General features: G+C 42.8%; 1 protein-coding gene across 5 annotated transcripts in view; it reads right to left on the bottom strand.

Moving 5' to 3' along the window:
- The window catches only part of Drc8 (dynein regulatory complex subunit 8), a 104,856-nt gene that overhangs the window by 16,548 nt on the left and 64,320 nt on the right, over positions 1-23,988 (bottom strand). For all 5 annotated transcript variants that reach the window (XM_076548048.1, XM_076548047.1, XM_076548049.1 and 2 more), the window contains exon 3: positions 19,593-19,665. In XM_076548048.1, coding sequence (XP_076404163.1) covers positions 19,593-19,665 — 73 coding nt within the window. The remainder of the gene's footprint in view (positions 1-19,592; positions 19,666-23,988) is intronic.

Here is a 23,988-nt window from a genome sequence, read left to right as displayed (position 1 = left end):
ATCCATGTCTAACAGCCTGCACAATCCTCAAGTTCAACTGGATCAAAGACCTCAATATAAAATCAGATACACTGAACCTGACAGGAGACAAAGTGGGGAACAGCCTTGAACACACTGGCACAGGAGACAACTTCCTGAACAGAATAACAATGGTGCAGGCAGTAAGATCAACAATTAATAAACGGGACCTCATAAAACTAAAAAGCTTCTGTAAGGCAAAAGACACTGTCAACAGGACAAAACAGCAGCCTACAGAATGGGAAAAGAGTTTAACCAACTCTAAATGTGACAGGGGTTAATATCTAAAATAATATAATAATATCTAAAATATATAAAGAACTCAAGAAACTAGGCATCGCCAGCCTGAGCTACCAAGTGAGTTCCAGGAAAGGCATAAAGCTACACAGAGAAACCCTGTCTCGAAAAACCAAAAAAAAAAAAAAAGAAAAAAAAGAAACTAGACATCAACAAACCAAAGAATCTAATCAAAAAATGGGGTACAGATCTAAACAGAATTCTCAACAGGGGAATCTCAAATAGCTGAGAAACACTTAAAGAACTGTTCAACATCCTTAGCCATCAGGGAAATGCAAATCAAAATGACTCTGAGATTCCATCTTACATATGTCAGAATGGCTAAGATCAAAAACACAACTGACAGTTCATGCTGGTGAGGATGTGGAGCAAGGGGAACACTCCTCCCCTGCTGATAGGAGTGCAAACTAGTACAGCCACTTTGGAAAACAATGTGGTGGTTTTTCAGAAAATTGGGAATCAATCTACCTCAAGACCCAGCTATACCACTCTTGGGCATATACCCAAAGACAGTCCATCCTACCACAAGGACACATGCTCAACTATGTTCATTGCAGCTTTATTCATAATAGCCCAAAACTGGAAACAATGAGATGTCCCTAAACTGAAGAATGGATAGAGAAAATGTGGTACATTTACATAATGGAGTTTTAGTTGTTTAAAAAAAAAAAAAGACAGCTGGGCGGTGGTGGCACACGCCTTTAATCCCAGCACTCAGGAGGCAGAGGCAGGTGGATCTCTGTGAGTTTGAGGCCAGCCTGGGCTACCAAGTGAGTTCCAGGAAAGGCGCAAAGCTACACAGGGAAACCCTGTCTCAAACAAACAAAAAGACATCATGAAATTCACAGGCAAATGGATAGAACTAGAAAAAAAAATCACCCCAACAGAGGTAACCCAGACCCAGAAGACAAACATGGTATGTACTCACTCATAAGTGGATATTAGCTGTAAAGTAAAAGATAATCACACTACAGTCCACAGACCTTGAAAGGCTAAGTAATGAGGGCTCGAGGGAATGGGGGTGGAGGGGTATAAATCTCCCTGGGAAGGAAAAATAGAATAGATTTTGTGTGTGGACTGGGGGCAGGTAGCAATGAGAAGAGGAGGGACCAGGTTGGGGAAGTACTGGGAGAGATGACTGGAATTGGGGGACCTTTCAGGGGTGAGGTAGAAACCTAATGCAATGGAAACTCCCTGGAATCCTACAAGGGTGACCCTAGCAAAGACTCTTTGTAATGGAGGATACAGTGCCTGAACCGGCCATCTTCTGTAACCAGGCTTCCAGTGGAGGGATGGGGACATCAACCCAAACCTAGCCACAAAACCTTCAACCTACAATTTGTCCTGTCTACAAGATTTCTTGGGGTAAAGGTGGAGCAGAACTTGTGGGAGCAGCCAACCAATGATTGATCCAACTTGAGACCCACACCACAAGAGGGAGCCCACACCTGTCACCGCCTGGAGGGCTAAGAAGCAGAGACTGGATAGCCAAGAGACCTAGGATACAACCAAACATGACTGACGAAAAAAAAGTCAATAAAATGACTCTTAATGACATTCTGCTATACTCATAGAACAGAGCCTTAGCATAATCATCATCAGAGACTTCATTCGGCAACTGATGCAGAAACCCACAGTCAAACATTAGGCAGAGCTCAGGGAATCCAGCAGAAGAGGGGAAGGAAGGATTGGGAGCTGGAGGACTCCAAGACATCCTAAGAACACAGCCCACAGAATCACTAATCAGGGCTCCTAGGGGCACACGGAGACTGAACCAATGATTAGGAAGCCTGCATAAGTCTGACCTAAATCCTCTGCGTCTGTTATGGTTGTGTAGCTTGGTGTTCTTGTGGGACTCCTAACAGTGAGGGTGGGGCTGTCTCTGACTCTTTTTCATGTTTTAGGGATCCTCTTCCTCCTACTAGGTTGCCTCATCCAGACATACTATGAGGTGCCTAGTCTTACTGTAACTTGATATGCCATGTTTGGTTGATATTCCTGGGAGGCTGGCTCTTTTCTGAAGGGAAATGAGGGAGCAATGGATCTGGGGGAGAAGGGAGGTGTGGACGGAGGTGCTGGAGCTGGGAGGAGAAGAGGGAGGAGAAACTGTGGTTGGGATGTAATGTATGAGAGAATAAATAAAAAAGCTTTTGAAATCTCAAAGTCCACCCCAGTGTCACATTTCCTCCAACAAGACCTTGGACCTCCTAATTCTTCTAATCCTTTCAAACAGTCCCATTCCCCAGTGACGAAGCAATCACATATACGAACCTACGGGGCCATCCTTACTCAAACACCACAGTAACGTATGTTAAAGAAGAGCTCCAACCAAACAAAGAAACAAAAAAGGTATAAAGAAAAGGTCTGAAGTTTTTCTTTTATGCTTGTTGTTGTTGTTTTTGAGACGGGGTCTTGCTATGTTATCTGGGTTGGCCTTAAACTCTTAACCTCCCTGCCCCAGCATCCCCAGTGTTGGCATTACAAGTGCTTGTCTTCATGCCTAACATTCATTTTCTTCAGTTTAAAAACAGAGAAAGGATCATGAACATAAACAGGAGCCTTATGATTTAAAAGGAGGAAACAGATGGTGAGATCGCTCCACGGGTGAGGGCCTTGCTGCACAAACCTGGTGACCTGCCTTCAGTCCAGAACCCAAGAAAGGTAGAAAGAGAAAACAGATTCCACAAAGCTGTCCTCTGACCTGCACAAGTCCACTGTGGCCACACACACCACACACACACACACACACACATCACACATACACACGCACAATTTTTAAGTCCATTTTAAACGGTTTTAGAGTCCATTTTGAAATTGTAAAATTCTTTCCATGACTCAACACTGCCCTCTAGAGGCCACATCTAGTATGGTCTCTAAACATGTATAAGCAATGGCTTTTAAAACATGACTACTCTAAATATGACATTTGTGGAATATTTATAGGTGACAAGCACTATTTTATTATAAATGTTTTATATTCAAACAATTAGTTTCTCTTTTTTTCCTTTGGTTTTTCGAGACAAGGTTTCTCCTTGTAGTTTTGGTGCCTGTCCTGGATCTCACTCTGTAGGCCAGGTTGGCCTCCAACTCACAGAGATCCACCTGCCTCTGCCTCCCAAGTGCTGAGATTAAAGGCGTGCGCCACCACTGCCCTGAAATTAGTTTCTTTTTAGGATATATTTTAACAGAAAGCTGCAAAGATAATAAAAGAATTCTCACCTACATTTCTATCGTTTTAAATTCTTTAGATGTTTTACTGAGGCAAGATCGACATATTAAAATTGTATATATTTAAAGAATAGAGCAAGATGCTTTGATATACATACATAGTGAACTTATTACAACTAAGGTAATTAACACATCTGTCACCTCATTAATTTCCTGTTTGTACATAATAGGAACACTGAACCTTAACTGCATTGGGGATTGTTTCTATGGGGGCAGATGATTCAGAATTTTTGCTTTAAGTTTTCATTTTCAGAAATAATGCTAATGGTTTTTCACAGTATATATAACTGGTACTCACTATTATGGTCTGGTAAACAAAGATAAATAAGCCATGATGTCCCCACAAAAGGGGAGAAACTGCCAGGAATGGTGGTTCATATTTGCAATCCCAACACTTGGGAAGCTGAGCAGATGGCTCAATGGATAAAGCACTGGACCAGCAAGCATGAGGACCAGAGTTCAGATCCCCAGAGCCCACATAATAGCTAGACTAGGCAACAGGCGAGTTCTGTGTTCAAGTGAGAGACTGACCTCAACATATAAGGAGGAAAGCAATCAAGGACGACACCAGGGCTAGCCTCTGGCTTCCACATGCATGCACCTGCACACACACGGGTCCTCACACATGTGGACAACCAACACGTGAAAACAGGAAATTTGGATGCAATCATGTTACTTGGGAGCATGACACTGAATGTGAAGATGGCTACCGAGATTTAAACAAAGACAGAATAGGGGGAGGGAGCAGAACTCACTGGTAGAGCACTTCCCTGGTGTTCTCAAGGCCTACCCTGCCTTCACCCCTCAGCCTTGGGAAGGGACATAAGCTTCAAACAGAGCTCTGCTACCAGCCCTCCGAACAATGAACTGCTAAAGTTGAAGGTCTTGAGGCTAGCGGTTCAGAACCTCTAGTAGACACACGGAAGGCTTGTTTACATATGTTAAATTCTTATCCAAAGGAGTTGAGTTACTACTCAAGCACAAATGTCAATATGTAATATGTACCAACTGGCAATTTGCGAGACATATTCACAATTCAGAAGAGTTACTTTACAGAGTTAATATAGAAAAACCAGGACAGGGCTGGAGAGATGGCTCCATGGGTAACAGCACTGGCTTCTCTTGCAGAGGACTCGGCTCAGTTCCCAGCTCCCACACAGCAGCTCACGACCATTTGTAATTGTAACTTAAACCTTCTGACCCTAAGGACACTGCATGCATATAATACACATATATTACAGGCAAAACAGGCCTACACATACATTTCTTAAATTCATTTAATAAAAAAGAAAATGCAACTTCTATTTAAAAAAAAAAAAAAAAAAAAAAAGGACAATTGAGATGTATTATACTTTCCAGGAAAAAGCTCAACTGTTACCAAGATAGAATGAAATCAGTTCAAGAGCCTCATACTGGGAATGTCCCCTGGCTTCTTCCTATACTAGTTAGGGTCTTTTTAAAAAACAGACACTGCCTTTTTCATTAAATCATAACCAGGGCTATAGATGTGGCTCAATGATAGAGTGTTTGTCTAGCATGAGCTCTGGGTTCAACTTTTAGCACATTCAAATAAATAAACAAACAATATATTTACCATGTTTGACCAAGGATGAACATAGTCTCATGAAAAGTATATCCTCAAAGCAGGATGTGGTGGCACAGACCTTTAATCCAGCACTTGGGAGGCAGAGGCAGGCAGAGTTCTGATTTCAAGGCCAGCCTAGTCTACAAAGTGAGTTCCAGGCCAGCCAGGGCTAACAGAGAAACTCTGTCTCAAAAAAAAATACACAAACCAAACATCAATCCTCTAATCAAGGGATGTAGTCCAGTGACAAAGTGCTTGCCTGGCATGTTGCAAGGCCATGGGTCCAGCTCCTAGCACTGCAAAAGAAAACAAGCCCTTCTAGATTCGGTGTGTCATGTATGACAAGGAGAACACTAGTGTCTACCTGATGGGGTTGTGTGACAGTTTTAGGAGGTAGGATATGGCTGCCTTGGGAACCCCAAGAGTTGACAACAGTGACATCACCCACAGTGGAGACCCTCTGCTTCTATATGATACCGTGAGACTGTTTCTTAAAAGACTCCATGCAGACACTCCAGGCACAGGCTCACCTCACTAACCACGTGGACGTGTTTCTTCAGAAATCTGGCCTTGCCTCTTATCTGTTGGCTGTTGTTTTGTTTTTATGGTGCTGGATATTGAACCTAGGGCCTCACAAATTAGCTAGGCAAGCACTCTGCTATCGGACTGTATATTCAGTACCCTGCCTCCTGTCTATAAAATACCATGTGAAATGTAGCAACTAGTAATATAAGGCACTAAGATGCTAGGTATAAGCCAGGCAGTAGTAGAGCATGCCTTTAATTCCAGCACTTGGAAGGAAGAGGCAGGCAAATCTCTGTGAGTTTGAGGCCAGCCTGGTCTACAAAGCAAATTCCACAACAGCCAGGACTGTTACACGGAGAAACCCTATCTTGAGAAAAAAAGAAAAAAAAAAAAAAAAAAGATGCTAAGTATATTGACTACCTTGTCGCTTGCCCTAGAGGACAGGGTATATGTACTAAAGTGACCTGACCCCACTGCCACACACACACACACACACACACACACACACACACACACACATTAATTCCCCATAAGTGTCTTTGGACTGCATGAAGAGACAGGCTAACAAAAAGCCTAGGAGCGGGCAGTACTAGCTCAGCTGTCAGCATTTGCCTGCAATGCATGAAGCCCGGGGATAGATCTCCAGCACAGCATAGAGCAGACAAGCTGGTTCACGTCTGTAATCCCAGCACGGGGAGGCAGAGGTGTGAGAACAGGAGGCAAGGTCATCCTCAGTTGTATAGAAGTTTGAGGCCAATCTGGAATATATGAGACCCTGAATCCAAAGCAAAACAACAACAAAAATAAACAGATAAATAAAACACAGCTGTCCTATTATTGTAAATGTGATAATCTAGTTGGTTTCATCTATGAGGAGGGTCCACATGCTGTAACCCAAACAGCATTTATAGTAAAAGTAACAAAATCTCTTATGAAAAGTCTCAAGCCCACTAGCAAGTACTATTTATCTGAATAGTGTGCTGGCTGATATGATAGAAGTAGCCTTCTGCCACCAAAGGTCCCCTTCTCTAGCTGTCATGGGGTTCTCAGATGCTCCAGGGGCCCTGTAACATGGAGCTGACTCGACAGATATAGAAGCACTATAGTGTTTTCTAAAATGCCAATGCTTAAGTATCAATGCGTGCAGAAAACATCATTTTTTCCTCCTACTTTAGAGATGAGTCCATTTTCTTGACCTATTTTTGCATCTGAGGACACACATGGGCATTGGGAGGTTAGGTGCCTATCAGAGGGCCTCAATGTGTCAGGTGTCTTGATGGGAACAAGTCTAGACTTCTTTACTCACATCTGCACTGTGAAATCATAAGGCCATATCTTCCCATTACAGCATTATTTATTTTCATGCCAAACTCACTGAACTAGAACCACAAAATACAAAGTGAAAATTCATCTTTACCTAGTGGCATAACAATGAGCCAAAAAGATGAACCATTTCATGCTTCACAAAAAACGCAGGACAATATCAGTAGTTAAAATGGCTTATAAAGCACAGCTTCGTGTCAACAAACAAGAAATACATATGGATTTTTCAAACTTTTTATAGCAAAAAGTAAGATATTTCAAGTTAGACTCTAAATACCACCTAACATATACATTTTATATAAACCATTCTTCACAACAGAAATATAGAAAATATTTTAACCTTGGATTGAATAAAATAATAACAAAAATTGACCAATATTTACCAGAAGTGTTCCCTTTGCATTTGACTTTTAAATATTTACTTATCAAATGCCAGACCCTGCATATAATATAAGTGTTCTACCACTAAGCTACATTCCTACCCCATAAATAACAAACTTTAAGCCTCTGCCTTTAAAAAATTATTAACTCTAAGTGGGAAAATGGCCCCATGGGTAAAGATGCTTGTCAAGCCTCAACCTGAGACAATCCCTGGGAAATGAAAGAGAGAACCAACCCCTGCAAGTTGTCCTCTGACCTCCATATAAGAGCCATGCACGCACATGTGCGCGCACACACACACAATGTAATGATTTTACAACTTTATTTATTCTTTTTATTTATTCTAAAGATTCTATAGGCCGTTTGACAAAAATTAGGATATTCGAGGCAGTAAGTTCTTTTTCTATTACTGAAAGAATTTAAAAAATAGACTGAACTACCATTTTGTTGAATAACTTAATTTTTTAAAGCAAGTAGTAGCTAAATCACGCCAGTGAGCAAGGAACCTTCCAACTCTGGATGTCTGCAATTTGAAGCCGTAGAGCAAAGGTTGAACAGGTGCCTGAGAAGCCACTGGTTTCCCCACTGGTCCTTCTTAGGGCAGGTTCAAGTACAGCAACTGCACTAAATGTCCATGCTCCTTGGCTCCTTCCCACCTAGGGGTAACTGCCCCTCCTGGCCCTAATGGAATTGTTTTATATTTAACTGGCAGCTAGGTGCTTTTAGCTCCTAGGCAGAAGACCAGAGGACTTCTGCAAAGAGGAAATTCTCACAGACCTTGGTGCTGGGGACTCCAAAATGACCTAGGATGAGATTTAAAGTTGAGTAGCCCTGCTAGTGCGCTAGTGGCACAAGTGTGTGGGGTAACCAACCCCTCTCTGATGGATGGAAGGCCACTCCGTGAGATGGAGTCCATTCCAGACAGTGCCTGGGTGGCCAAGAACCTGAGAGCAGATAGGTCAAGGACCCAGGAGAAAACCAACTGCTCCTGTTCTTAAAGTAACAAAATAACTCCTAAGGATATTCCGCTATACTTATAGATCAATGTCTTGTTCAGCCATCACCAGAGAGGCTTTCTCCTGCAGCAGATGGGAAGTGACACAGAGACCCACACTGGACAGTGTGCAGAGACTGAGAGACCGCTGAACACTCAGTCCTAAATAGGATGTCTCCATCAATCCTTCCCCTCAGGACTCAGAGAACTCTGCTGGAAAGGAAACAAAGATTGTAAGAGCCACAGGGATGGAGGACACCAAGAAGACAAGGCCCTCTAAACACAGCAGGACCAATGCACATACGAACTGTGGCAGAAAGACAGGGGCAGCGCGCACAGGGCCTGCGTGGGTCTGGGCAGGTGGGGTCCAGTGCTGAGAGGGGAAGTGGACACAATCCCCAGTCCCTAACCCGGACACTATCTCCAATTGATAACCACTCACAAATAAAATATTAGTTTCTCCAAGGGAGTCTGGGGAAACAAACCACTCTTAAGGCCAGGCCCCATGCCCAGCAGTAAAACACAAAACGAATTCAATGGTATCTTTGGACATTCTTTGTCTCACGATGCTTTGTTAGGACCTTTTCTTTCCTTCTTCCTTCTTTTCTTTCTTCCTTCCTTTCTCTTTTCTTTCTTTTCTTCCTTCCTTCCTTTCTTCTTTGTTTTGTTTTTAAAGACAAGGTTTGTCTATGTAGCTCTGGCTGTCCTGGAACTCACTTTGTAGAGCAGGCTGGCCTCAAACTCAGAGGTTCGCCTGCTTCTGCCCCTCCACCCCACCCCCCAAGTGCTGGGATTAAAGGCTTGCACCACCACTGCTTGGCTTCTTTTTTCACCTTATGGATTCCTTGTGTATATATTATGACCATCAGTTTTGTGTTTTGTGGATTCCTGAGTGTGCTACAGGTGTTTTTGTGCTTTTTCTTTGGCTCTTTTTCTTCTTTTTGTTTGTTTTATCCTATCCCGGTTCGTTTGTTTTATCTTTATTTACCTTTTTTTAGGTGCCTGTTTTTTAGGTCTCCTGTTTTCTAAGGAAAAAGAGAAAGAGTGAGGATTTGTGGTGGGAGGGGAATTGGGGAGGGTTCTAGGAGGAGTTGGGAGAGGGGACACCATAATCAGAATATATTGTATGAAAAAAATCTATTTTCAATTTAAAAAAATTGACTAGCTCTGGGCATGGCTAGGGGCTCACTAGTTCATTAGCATTCGAGGAGATCTACTTAGCAGATGAACAACCAGAACAGATGCAGAGATCAACATCAAACAGAACTTCAAGAGATAGGGAAGAAGAACATGAATGCTAGTTGCAAAGGAACATTCCAGAACACAACAGGCTACTGGAAACCAGTGCCATCAGAAACAGGAAGCTCAGTAAAAACATACAAGAGTAAGTTCAAGAAGTCTCCAGAGAGCAGAAGACAGAGATGGAGCAGTCTGGAAAGAGGTAATAAGACAGGAAGGGGGGAAACAGAATCAACAATGACTGCAAGGACTTTCTCTGCAGCAGAGGCTGCAACTCACTGGTTTGAAGGTCACCGGGTCCCTACTACACATGAAAATAGATCCAGACAAACCATTATGGAATCTCAAACTCTAGAGACAAAAGAAAAGCAGTCCTCCAGAAAAGAAATTTTAAATAAGAAGTCACATACAAAGCCAGGCAGTGGTGGTGCACACTGTTGGTCCCAACAGTCAGGAGGTAGAGGCAGGAGGATCTCTGTGAGTTTGAGGCCAGCCTGATCTACAAAGTTAAGTTCCAGGACAGCCAAGACTACACAGAGAAACCCTGTCTTCAAAAAATCCAAACCAAAACAAAACAAAAAACAAAGAAACAAAGTCACTATATAAAAAGGATGGGTCCAGACTATCTGAACAACATCACCAGAAGGTGTAACAACAAAGAACTCTTGCTTCCAAACTGACTTTTGTCTGTTTTTGCAGTACTAAGGGTAAAACCTGAAGCATCAGACATACTAGGCAAGTGATTTACACTGGACTACACCCTCAGCCCTTTTTGGTTTTAGTTTTTATATTTTTTGAGACCCTAAATTCACTTTGTGATCCATACAACCTTGAACTTGAAATCCTTCTGCATCAGCCTCCTGATTAGCTAGGATTACAGGCCTGTACCACCAAGGCTAACTTAAAACTGTTAATGAAAACCTAAATGTTGATTTCTATTCCCAGCCATAAAAAAAAGTCACAAAAATATTACTTCAAGAGGTTATCAAATATAGGCCAAAAGCGATAGAAAAGAGAATATGGGGTATAAAGGGGAAAAAGAGCAATTCCTGGGAATATCCTAAGGACACTGTACACCAGATGCAGGGCTAACCACCACACTGAAGGTGTTCCCTAAAGATCTGACTTACTGAGGACCATCAATATTACCAAGCCTTGCCATGATGCCATTGTTTTATCCATGGGCAGGATTCTGGAACAAGCCTGGCCTAGTTCATCACTGACCATCCTTACCACGTGCTGAGGAGCTTCTGCTCATTCCTCCTTGCTTCTGTCACAGCCTTCGGTGGGTCCCTAAGTAGTTGTACTTTAACCTAATCCCAAAATCTAGAGAGTGGCCATCTGAGCTTAGGAATAAAAACTGAACATGGCTAATTCCTGATCATGTTGTTCTGTACACTCAACACCCAGCTCCCATCATAGTTCTTCTGGGTGACAGAAACGGTGTCATAGCTACTGCACCATTGCTGTGAGGAGACACCTTGACCAAGGTGAAATCAGAAGGAAGCATTTAATTGGGGATTGTTTAGAGTTTCAGAGCATTAGTCCATGATCATCATGGTGGGGAGCACAGTGGCAGGCAGGTGTGCAGCTGAAGCACTAGCTAAGTGCTCACATCTGATCCCCAAGTTCCAGGCAGAGAGAGAAAGCTCACCTCCACATGCCATAACAAGCCTCCGCCTCTAACAAGGCCACACCTCCTAATCCTTCCCAAATAGTCAATCAACTTCAAACCAGACATTCGAATAAATGAGCCTCTGGGGCCATACTCACTCAACCCACCACAACTGCTCCTATGGAAATGTCCTTCTATTCAAGCTCTGTTTGTAGCTGGAGTTTTTCTGTGTCCCACTCTCCTCACATCTGATTCTAAGAAATAACCCAACGATATTCCCACCCATCACGTCTGAGCCACAGTCACATTTTCCATGGCTTCTCCAGCCACTAAGAGTGTAGCACAGTTATCAAAATAAGTCCCATGCCAGCAAGGGGAGCCTCCTCAAATGAGCAAGTTAGGACAGAGGGCTTGTCATCAGCCAGATGGCAAAGGTCCTCTTTCATAATGTTCCTTTTTTCTATCTCTCCTCCTCACGTGTCAACCCTGCACTGTATTCTGACACTCTCCCACCTCCTCTGGCTCTGACAGGCCCCACTAAGTCTCTTCAATGTCTATGGCTCAGTGTTAGCTTCTTCGAGTGTCCACGGGACCACATGTGTCCTCAAAGTGACACAGGAACACAGGCAGTGAGATGGACTTCTCAGTCAGGCTGGCTCATTGCTTTGCAGAACAAAATGGTGACATGGTAACTGAGTGCTATGGACACAGACTATCTGTTTCTGGAAGTCTAGTGATAAAGGTGTTATGAAAGGTAACTGAGAAGATGCCAGAGAAGAGAACCAGAGCAACCCTAACAACAGCAAGAGAAGAACAATGCCAATAAAGCAGAGCAGTAGCTGTAGGCTGTACTGAGGCCTGTGGGAAAACAAGAAATGAGAGCTCTGTTAAGCCGTTGCTAGATCTCAAGGCCACATGGCTCTCTGGCAGCCTATAAAGAAGTACTTGTCTCCCACAGTGAAAGGCAGGCTCAGTTACACGTCAATTAAACAGGAGTGGTACAATTCCATGAAAGAGAGTAATGAATATTTTAGGTACTGCTGGATACATAAGATTTTTGATGCAGATTTTTCTTTACATTTTATAATATTTAAAAATTTTTAAACCATCACTGATGTTCAATCTTCATTGTTTATTTGACTGTGTTAAGATTGCCTTTGAAGACTAAGGAGCTATCTCGGCCGATAACAGCTCATAACCAAATATCAAGAATCATCATGGAAATCCAGCTGTGGGTGTATCTGTCAGAGTGTGTCCAGAAAAGGTTAACTGAAGAAGGAAGACCACCTTAAGTGTGGGCAGCATCCTCCCATAGGTTGGAGTCCTGGGCTGAATCAAAGGGAGAGCGGGAGCTGAGCACCAGAGTTCATCTGTTTCCTAACAGCAGATGCAGTGTAACGACTGTCTCGTGTCCCTGCCTCATCCAATCCCTACCAGGACGGACTCAAACTGTGCCAAAGTGCACACCTCTGTCCCTCCCCGGGTTGTTTTTGCAGGTATTTGTCACACCAGTAAGAAGTAACATATATGCCATCCTTAGATCAGGCTTCAGATAACAGGCTGTTGGGGGGGGGGTACATACACTCTAGTGTGACATCCCTGAAATAGAAATGCAACAGTTAAAGACATCAGAAGGTGTTGACATACTTAAGGCCAGGGTCCTGGTTGCAAAGGCCTGGCGTGCTGGATGGAGAAATCAAACCGCAGGTTCCTCTAAGGACACTGGCTAGGCAAATGCCCTGGAGGCGCTAGGCTTGCAGTCACCCCTTTCTAACAGGAGGTGGCAGTGTTGTGCTGCGCAGACTCTCACCTCAGGCCACAGGCACCCCTCAGGAACTGCCGGCCAATCACTCCTACAGGGTAGACTGGTAAATGAGGCAAATCCCTGCATAACCTAGCTGGGGAGGCCTTGGGCCTATCAGGAGAGGAAAGAAAGTGCATCCTGAAGGACTAGCGTGACTAGGAGCCGAGCCTTGTGGCGATCAGAGGACTAAAACAAGACAGGAAAGCAAGGACTGCTCGGGCACTTCCCATGACACAGGGCCCACACCCCATCCCCTACCCCCATCCTTCCCCTCCACCCCACCCCCGGCCCCCAGGAGGTAAGGAAGACTTGCTGCAGGGTGGCTCTTGGGGGCCTGGAATAAATAAATAACTAGTTTTCGCCTTCTCATGGACTAACTGGAGCAGATACAGCGTTCATGAGCCAGACAACCCACCGGAGGATGATGTTCCATGGAAGGTGGCGGAAGGAACAATTCGCAGCTCACTGAGGGCATGGGGACATGCTGCTGAACACAGCCTAAGCAGCACAGGGCCCAAGATGGTCGCCTTGCCAGACCTGGGGTCACTGGGTCCACAAACCTGGGCTGGTTAACATCTGGTGGGGAATCTGCAGTCCCTCTAGCCCGAGGAATGGCAATCATGTAAAGCCGTTGAACCACAGAAGCTATGAGGCCTCACAACACTGGCTGCTAAGGCTAAACAGAGAACCAAGGTGTGCTAGCGATTCTGGCCATCAACTTGACTACATCTGGAATTAACTCAAACCCAAATGGCCGACACACCTGTGTGAAGGATTTTTTCTTCATTAAATCATTTGAAGTGGGCAGATACACTTCTAATCCAATCTTTGCAGTAGGAAGATAACACTTGAGTCCAGATCTTTTGAGTTGGGAAAATCCACCTTTAATCTGGACCACATGTTCTATGAGCAGCCTATATAAAGGACAAGGAAGAAGGAAGCTAGCTCGCTCGCTCTCTCTCTCTCTCTCTCTCTCTCTCTCTCTCTCTCTCTCTCTCTCTCTCTCTGCCAGCCTGCTTGCTCTCGACCTCAACAGCAAGTCCATTCCCTCACTGGCATTAGAACCCACTTCTTCAGGATTCTGGCTTATACTGAAGACCAGCTGAGCCATCCAGACTCATGGCCTCACAACTACTGGATTCTTGGACCTTCCGTTCATAAGCAGACGTGGTTGGATTAGCTAGACCTGTCAGTCATTCTAATAAATCCCCTTTCTATACACAGAGAGAGGGATTCATTCTACAAATTCTGTTACTCTAGAGAGCCCTGGCTAATACACAAGGAGATCCCAAGATGTGTTCTCAGGAGCACAATACATTAATAGCAAGCAAAGGAGTCAACAGGGATGCCGCTTACCATCCACAGCAGGCAAGTGTGCGGGAGCAGGGGGCTGAAGATGTCCCCCCAATAAAAAGGCACAATTCTAGCTTAGTTCTGAAACCTAAATCAATAACCCTATCAACATGGGTCTTTTTTTATTTTTTGAGACATCTTTTAGCTTTCCTGTGTAATATAATTCTAATTCTAAGAAGGTTTGAATTTCAAAGGACATAGACCTTTAAATAGTCTTTCTCTCCTCCCAGCTCCCACGCACTGAAGCTCCTAGATAGCTCTGACTTAGTATCAAAGGCAGGGCTGCTGGGTAACCTGCGAGCAGGAAGATTTGCACTAGCCTTTCCTTCTCACAGCTGCTGGCTTTTATAACACCCTGTACAGACAGGATCACTTGGAGCAAGTTGCTACTTTTAGAATATTAAACAGATGAATCAATGTTGAGGAATTTAAAAACTGATCTATTTCAAGAGATTTCTGATCTTCAGGAAGCAAAGAGCTGAGAATTTAAAGTTCTGTTAGAGATGTCTCTGTCCTAAAATTCAAGCACATGATAGCTAGAGAATTCAATTTCCAGATAAAAGTTTCCCAATCTTTACAGAATAATTGTGTGTGTGTGTGTGTGTACATAGTGTGTGTGTGTGTGTGTGTGTGTGTGTGTGTGTGTGTGTGTGTGTAAGATATGTAGAGGTCAGAGAACAGCTGTGGATGTCAGTTTGCGTCTTCCATCTTGTGGGTTCCAGGAAGGAAACTGAGGTCATCCAGCACAGCAGCAAGGTCCTTTACCTGTTCAGCCATCTGCCAGCCCAGAATGATTTTAAAGCACACATACATATAAGTACATTTCAACTGTTTGCTCTCAGAAGTTATTATAAAACATTTAACAATATGATATTTACCATTAGGCACTAACTGTTGTGGATTTTCAATGTCTTAAATGTATTTGATAAGTATAAATATGTGTGTTTTCTTCTCATTTATCTGGTAAAATTCAAGAAGGGAAGTCACAGCTGTTGTAACTCGATTGCTAGAACTTAGCTGGAATAAATTGTGCTGGCACACCAATAAACTTTTACAGAACCTACATAGGTTGGTGACCCAACTGAACCATAACTATTATATATAATTTTTTCAATCATATTTACAATGGTTGTGGTCTGATTGGGGTCATTGGGCATGTGGTGCATGTCTCTAATGCCAGCCAGCACTAAGGAGGCAGAGGCAAACTGATTTCTGTGAGTTCAGGCCATCCAGGGCTACACAGTGAAACTGTTTCCAAAAAAGAAGGAAAGCAAGCGAGCAGCTATAAATAAGTGGGATTTTGTGGTGTTTGGATGATGCAGGCAGGGTTTTTTCAGATTCCTAATATATATTTAAACACCTAAAAACCATTTTCCCTCCTAATCTTCAGTTCTTAGTCCTGTTCTGTTTACTGAACACACACTGATTCTCTTTTGTTTTGGTTTTGTTTTTCTAGAGGCAGGGTTTCTGTGTAGCCGTGGCTGTCCTGAAACTTAACTCTGTAGACCAGGCTGGCCTCGAACTCAGAGACCTGTCTGCCTCTGTCTCCAAGTGCAGGTATTAAAGGCGTGTGCCAGCATGCCTGCTACACGCTGATTCTTATTTCACCACAAATTCATTTCCCCATCCCTACCTTCCCCACAGCGCCTCTTTGCCTCTCCCTGTACCAGCTCCAGCTTTGTGAATCAACGTTTTGAAGCAGGCACCAAGAACATCTTTGGGGGAGGAGGGAGTGTGTGGGTGGGGACCAGCTCCCACATTTATTTGCCCCAGGGTCTCTTGAGGAGTGAGGGATAAGAGATTTAGTTAGAAATGTAGAGGGGAGAGTAACAGACAGAAACACAGTATAGCCTTGGGTGGGCCTGGATCCTTATCCACTGACCTAGAACTTTATTCAAAAGGGCTTTTTATAACAATGCCAAGAGGAGGGGCAAAAGACCTCTCCCTTGCTAGATACAGCCAAGTGTAGGCCCTTCCAAACACCTGGTACCCAGGCCTGTGGCCCAGTCATCCTCTTATGCAGTCCTGCTGGGTAAAGCCACTGGGAAACTTAGGTGGGCTCTAACAGATGGGTTCACAGGAAAAACAAGCCCTTTTCCTAATTTTCATTCAAAATAACTTTTGAGATTCCAAAGTAGAAAAACAATGTATTCTTACAACTTAGAATAGCTTGCTAAACATTTCAAAATAGCAATGAAAAAAACGCTGCTGCCGCTATGGCTTGTGTCTGAATATCCCTATGGACTCGTGTTTTTAACACGTGTTCCCTCACTGGCAGCATCCTGGGGCACCTGGAACCTTTAGATATGAAGTCTAGTAGCCGCAGGTAGCCGGAGTGGGCCTTTGAAGGTTACACGCACCCCTGCTTCCAGCTTCCCTGGTACCCCATGAACTGAGAGGCTCCACTATGCCTTCCCAGCCACGATGGACTGAAGCCCTATAAAACACTGGTTCTCAACCTGTGGGTCATGACCCTTTGGGCAAACCTCTGTCTCCATAAATATTTACTTTGTGACTCATAACAGTAGCAAAATTAGTTATGAAGTAGCAATGAAAATAACTTTATGGTTGGGGGTCACCACAACATGAGGAACTGTATTGAAGGGTCACAGCATTAGGAAGTCTGAGAACCACTGCTCTAAAACCACACCCCCAAACAAGGCTTTGCTCCCTCAAGTTGTCTTTGTCGGGTATTGTGATCACAGCAATGTGAAAACAACCGAGAGCTGCCAAGGTGTTGATACTGCAGCAATAGTTATCCATCTGACTTGAAACTGCTTGACTTACACAGCGTTTTTCTGTTGAAAACTGGCTTGTAATATATTACTGAATGTATCTTGGAGGAAAACTCTGACATAGCCATTATTATGGAGAAATTGATACTCAACAGAAATTAACTAGCTTGCCCTGTTCTAGAATTGCTATGTCTTCCTAGTGAGAAATCACTTCACACACTTAGAGACTGATAAAGGAAAAAGCTCTTTAATGTAGCACGCATCCAGCTCTAGCTAATGCGCAAAGAGGAGCTGGCCTTGAAGAGAAGATTTTGGAACTTATACACACCACAGGCTTATGCATCTCACAGATGCTGTCACCCTTAAACCTCTTTCAGGTCCCAGCCCCAGGTTCCACTTTGAACAATTTAAACAGACTGCAAGTCCAGCCACTTGGACAGATGGGGATTTACACAGGAAAGATATTGCCAGAATTTTGTCTTAGTATTTCCTAAGTACACCAGTGTTGTTCTTTACAAAGTTGCCACCCAGGTCCATTTAGTCCACCCAGCAGAACTGTGCTATTCCTGATGAGAGCACAGAGACTTCAAGGCAGGGTGGTTATAACCGTGCTCTACCTCCTTGAACCGCCCCTCAGAGGCATGTTCTTTGATACGGGATGAGCCTAATGGCTGCTTGTAAGTTTCCTAATTGGAGGTCGATCTTAGTAAATAAACATTGGCAGAAACTTTCTTAGCATCCCTAAATTTCAATTGTGGTACAAATTTTTCCTTCCTAAAGTTTCTGACAAGTCTGGTGAGCGCATTCCTTATCTCCCAGTCATATGGGAAGCAGCACTCCTTTGGCTAAATTCCACTTGGTGTAACTTACTATTTCTTAATCTTGATTATCAGTAAGTCCTTTGTAGCATCAGTTTTACGACTTCAAGTTTCCCCTACATCAGCCTGAAATCCCAAATGCCTTCTTTTTAACATGTGATAGACTATTGTGGACTAATCCTTTTGTACACTGTGAAGATGTGTCTTTGTCAATGCACCTTCTGATTGGCTTAATAAAGACCTGAATGGTCAATAGCTAGGCAGGAAGAAGGCAGGCAGAACTTCCTGGCAGAGAGAAAGAAGAGGAGATAAATCTAGGCATGGCAGAGATGCCAGAGGACACAGAGAGGAAACAGGAGGTACAAGATGGAAGAGAGGTAAAAAGCCACGAGGCAAAACAGATTAAAATAAATGGACTAACTTCAGTGATAAGAGCCGGTGGAACAAGCCTAAGCTATAGGCCAACCTTTCATAATTAATTATAATCCATGTCATTTTTTGTGAGCTGGCAGCCCAAAGAAAACTCTGTCTACAGTAGAATAAACAAGGACTCCACTAGTACAAGGAGTAAGGAGATGGGTCAAATCCCTCTGCTTTTCTCTCATCCCTTGTTAATTCTCCAACCAAACCCCCAAGGCAAAGAAAAGCAACTCTATGGTGCAGCCCAGGCAGCTTTTTCCCCTTAAAGTCTCTCTTTGTAGAACTAAAACCTTCACTTAACATTCAATCAGAGATCTTTCTGGAAAGCAAAATGGAGTGTGAGGCTCCCTGGGCATTGGCTGTTTTCTTTCTCTCAACCTCAGCTTACACTGCAAGCAGTGTACAAGTGACTTTTGTTTTGGATTCAGCTCCTACACTAAGTCCCAAAGAATAGACTTAAAACCAAAATGGAGTCACCCATGATAAAGCCAAACACTGCCAAGCAGAATTCCCCCAGGAAAGCCAGTTTCAATGGGCATGATAATAAAGTCCTTCTGTTTTACTCTTTGGGGGGAAAAAAGTTGCCTGGAGTAATTTGATGTTAACTAATGAGTCTCCCATTGTTCTGTCTCCCTGCCTTATAAGTCAAGTAACTCCAAAACAGCCAATCAGATCTTTGTCCCTTGTTCCCTAGGGGGTGAGGAAAGCAGGAACACCAGTCTCTTCTGGTCAGCAACGTTTACTCATTTCAAGGAATCTATTACCACAGAAGAAAGCCAATCAAGGTCTTTTAACTAATAATGGTTAACTTTTTGTTATTATTATGAATAGTAATTTTTAGAATTCTAGACTGGTTAAGGTTCTCTATTTTAATCTATTTATTACTGTATGTGTTCTGAAACTTAGTTTAATTTCCTTAAATAAATAAAATTGCAGTCTCTCTGCATCCCCTGTGAACCAACATTATTACTAAATATGTCTGTTACTGGTCTCTCTCCATGTGGGCAGACTTCCTTGTCTTCACTGGCCTATCTTCAACTAATTTAAAAACTGAATATGTCAACAGTTGCCATTTCTTCAAGATTCATTCACAATGCTTTCAAGTCCCACTGGCTGACTTACCTGCACGGCTGTCCTAACACTCTCAAACAGCACCCTCAGCAATTTAGGGAATTCTGAGTTTTGTGGAAGATTTTTTTTTTAATTACAAGGAGTTCTAGACTCAGCTGAGTGACATTTCCTCCGCCACTTGCTTACCTCTGCAATGAAATCATGTAGCTCTCCTTCAGTAGGGCAGCATCCCAGTGACCTGATAATTGTCCCAATCTCTCTAGAAGAAAAAAGAAAAAAAGTTGTGAACAGTTTTATAATATAAGTTCTGGAAAAGCAAGTGTAGTATAAATTATCAAATAATTATCTAAATTATTTCAGATCACAAGTAATATAGCATGTCACCTTGCTCAAGTATTGGCTCACAATTGTATGAGAAGCTTTCTGGGAAAAGTAACATGCACACAAGTGAACCGGAACAGACCAACGTTTTCACTGACTAGCAAATGCAAGCCCTGACCAGTTCAAAAATCTCAAAGCTCCAGAGAAGGGGTCAGGACAAGATGGCAGGAGGAAGAAAGGACGTCAGCCCCCTGATGGCTGATTTCAACTGTCCTTAACTAGTAGAGAAGGAAAGAGAATATATGTTAAACCTTCAGTATGTGACTATGCGCCTAGCACAATCGAACTCTACCTCAGAAGTTCTGCCCGGGGGCTGGCGATAGGACTAAACAGAGACAGGCTGGGTTGAAGTTTACTCCACTCTGCTTGTACTCCTGCCTGTTTCGGTTGAATCCCACCTTCTTATCTTGAAAAAGCAAACGCTTGCAAAGCTATCTGTAGAAATAGTTGGCCATATTTGCTAAAGTAAGAATGTCCCAATGGCTACCCGCAATATCTGCTTCTCTAAACACACTTAAACTGCAACAGAAACATCCCTTCGGTGGTCATGAGCCCCAGAGACCACCTCATATGGTCAGTGCAGATAGGAATCCTCACACTGTTGCTCAAAGTACAGAAGTTGTAAAAAACTGCAGGATGGGACCAGAATTTGCAAAACACTAGCCTCGGTCCATGCCTACTGGACTTGAATAAAGCTTTGTTCTCCATCTCTGTGCGTGCTGCTTGGTTTGAGAGCTGGATTTCCATAACACTAGAGCCTCGGGTTCCACATCTGTATAATGAGGATGCTGTTATCTGTCCCAGAGGTTTGCCATAGAGGCTCCATTACTGACAAAGAATTTAAAAGCATGGTCTTCAGCACAAAACTACATAGGGTCAAATCACAACTCCATAACTGGATAGACTGGACAAGTTCCCTCCCTAAATACATCTAAAGGCAAAACAGCCAGTACCTTCCTCCAAGCACATAAACGGATCTGGGGACATGGAGAGAGTCAAATACTAGTGTAATCTAAAACTCAGCTGAGGACAATATAGCTACTCAGTATTAGTTACTCTCTCCCTCCTTCCCCATAACAATGAAATTCAATCCAACAAATAATCTAAGAAAAGAATACATCCAACTCAATATTCTCTGCAAATAATGATGGGATTTGTAGTAGATTATTATACATTTCCATTAAAATTTAAGTCATATTTGAATGTTAATTAAATTTCACATACATTCACTCAACACTTTAATTTCCTTACCATTCTGGATAATTTTAGAAGAATTTTATTTGCTGTGAATTTTACTGAGGAAAACCACTATCACTTTAAGTAAGAATGATTCAATTCTTTGCTTAGAGGCTGCAGTGAGTGCTGACCAGCAGCAGGGAGACAGGCAGAGTGTGTTGCTCACACTTCCTCATGACAAGTGATCACCACCACACCACTCAAGGTGTGCTGCTTGGCTCTTGACCCAAACTGGAGTTATCCAGAGAGAGGGAGCCTCAACTGAGGAGCTGCCTCCTTCAGAGTCTGGGAGTTGTGTGGTATTGGTAATGGTCAAAAAAAAAAAAAAAGCTCAACAAAGGAGATTACATTAGGGATCTCATTCTGAAAAGAAAAGTGGGGATATAGAAATGATAGGATAAAGAGTAGATTATTTAATCTACTTTTCAACTAAAAAAAGCAACTATGAGTCTTAAATATTTTACATTGGTATGGATTTTTGTATATTGATACAAATCTAAAGTTAATTTTCTTAAACTGTATGTATGTTTCTACTCTTGTTTGGGGTATCATGTTTATGCAGCTCATTTAAAAATGTAATGCATAATTAAGAAATACAGATTAATAGTCATCTATAGTAGTCAAACTTATAGTCATGTTAGCTATGTTTCAAGGCCACACACAGATATATTTAGACAGATAGATGGTCTTCAAACACTTCAAAGACCTACAGAATATGGCATGTTTAATAACCTAAGGCTTTTCATGACAGTGAGACACACCTGTTCCTGACAGCACCAATTTACTTCAAAAGAAGACAATGGGCATCGAAGAACCTCCATATAGAGTTTGCTTTCTTTATGGCAAAAGCTAGCCATTTGGGCAAAGAAACCATCCTCTGACTCAAAGCAAACTTTATTTTCAGAATGCGATAAAAATATCACACAACATCTGTGGGCATGTCTATGGGTCATTTTCTTGACTAACAACTGGTGTGGGAGGGCCCAGGCCACTGTGACTGGTGCCAACCCTGGACAGGTGGTCCTGGGTCATTCATACAAGCAAACAAGCAGAGTAGACTTTGGAGAGCAAGCCAGTAAGCAGTGTTCCTCCACAGTTCTGCTTCAGTTCCTGCCTCCAGATTCCGACTTGAGTTCCTGCCCTGGCTTCCCTCCATGATGGACTTGACACCCATGTACAAACCAAATAACCCTCCCTCCCCACACTGGTTTTAGTCACGGTCTCTACTACATCAACTGAAATAAAACTAATACAGATTCTTCCTGTGAGTACATTTACCCTTCCTTTGTTCTCTCTCATTTCAACCCTCTGTACTGTGTTGTTTTTTTGTTTTGTTTGTTTGTTTTTGCCATAGGGTTATCTAGGCAGATCTGAACATGACGGCCACTAGAAATACTTTATAAGATTATACTTTCTCTTATGAAGCCTCCAGCAGTATATCATGAAATCAAGTAACATCAATATAATAAACATGCCACTGAAACTACAGATTAGCTACTAACTGAGTACACAAGAACAAATATTTCATAAGGCAAGGATAACACTTAAGTCTTGATGAGTGTTCAGACTGTGCTCTCCACAACCCTACTGGGGTTTCCAGTCAATGAGAACTGCTTAAACAGTTAAAGCCATGCTAACTCACACAACAAAAGGACAGCAGGAAGTAAGGAGACAAAAGCCTGACGGCTCTTGAATAGGCAATGTGAAGAAATTTGAAGCTCCTATTGTCTGTATCTGGCTCTTAAATATTTGAAATGTAGCAGAGAATAAATACACACAGATTTCAAAATCAGTGTAAAGAGAATATAAAATATCTCACTTGTATTTAATATTAACTATAAGTTTAAGATATGTTAAATATTGAAATAGTTTAGACATATATGTATAGTATATTACTGAAATTAACTTTAGGGGGCTGGAGACATGGCTCAGTGGTTAAGGACTCGCACGGCTCTTACAGAGGATCTGAGCTCAGTTCCCAGCACACCCACTTCATGGATCACAAGACCTCCCACTCCAGGGATCTAACACAGGGCCCTTATCCTTACATGTATACAACTCCCTACACACAAAGACATGCAAATAACACACATTATATACAGCAGATCTTTAAAACTGGTTTTACTTACTTCAATGCGGCCAGTTACACACTGTATTTATGTATTAAAATACCACACTGGGTCCCGTAAATGAGTACATCTGTGCATTTTAAAAACTGCTTTTGTTTTTATTTTTGAGACAAGTCTCACGACAGTATTGCTCAGGCTGGTCTCAGATTCCTAAGACTCTGTCTCGAAGAAGAAAGAATAAGGAAGATAACAAGAATGATGAAGAAGTAGAAGGAGGAGGAAGGGAGGAAGGAAGGCGGGAAAGGAGAGAGGGGAGGGGAGGGGAGGGGAAGGGAGGGGAGGGGAAGGGGAGGGAAGGGAATAACAAAGAAACAAGTCTAGGACATACAGAAACAAAGAGCTCATATTGAATTTCCAGCATGAATATTCTTGCTGGTTATGTCAAGAATGCAAGATTCTGGCCATTTCTTAGAAATGCATTTACCTGGACATGAGTGGGAGCAATGAAGGGTGAGGGTTGAGGGAAAGAGAGCGGGAGATCCCAGCTGGATCAAGAACAGAGAGGGAGAACAAGGAATAGGAGACCATGGTAAATGAAGACCACATGAGAAAAGGAAGAAACAAAGTGCTAAAGAGGCCCACAGAAATCCACAAAGATACCCCCACAAAAGACTGCTGGCAATGGTCGAGAGACAGCCGGGACTGACCTACTCTGGTGATGGGATGGCCAAATACCCTAATGGTTGTGCCATAAACCCCATCCAAGGACTGAGGAATCTGGATGCAGACATCCACGGCTAGGCCCCGAGTGGAGCACCGGAAGTCTAATTAGTGAGAAAGAGGAGGGTTTATATGAGCGAGAATTGTTGAAACCAAGGTTGGATAAAGCACAGGGA

This window comes from Peromyscus maniculatus, chromosome 11, assembly GCF_049852395.1.
Source record: "Peromyscus maniculatus bairdii isolate BWxNUB_F1_BW_parent chromosome 11, HU_Pman_BW_mat_3.1, whole genome shotgun sequence".
Classification (NCBI taxonomy): Eukaryota; Metazoa; Chordata; class Mammalia; order Rodentia; family Cricetidae; genus Peromyscus; species Peromyscus maniculatus.
Note: the sequence above shows the minus strand (reverse complement) of the source record. Positions and strands in the feature narration are given on the sequence as shown.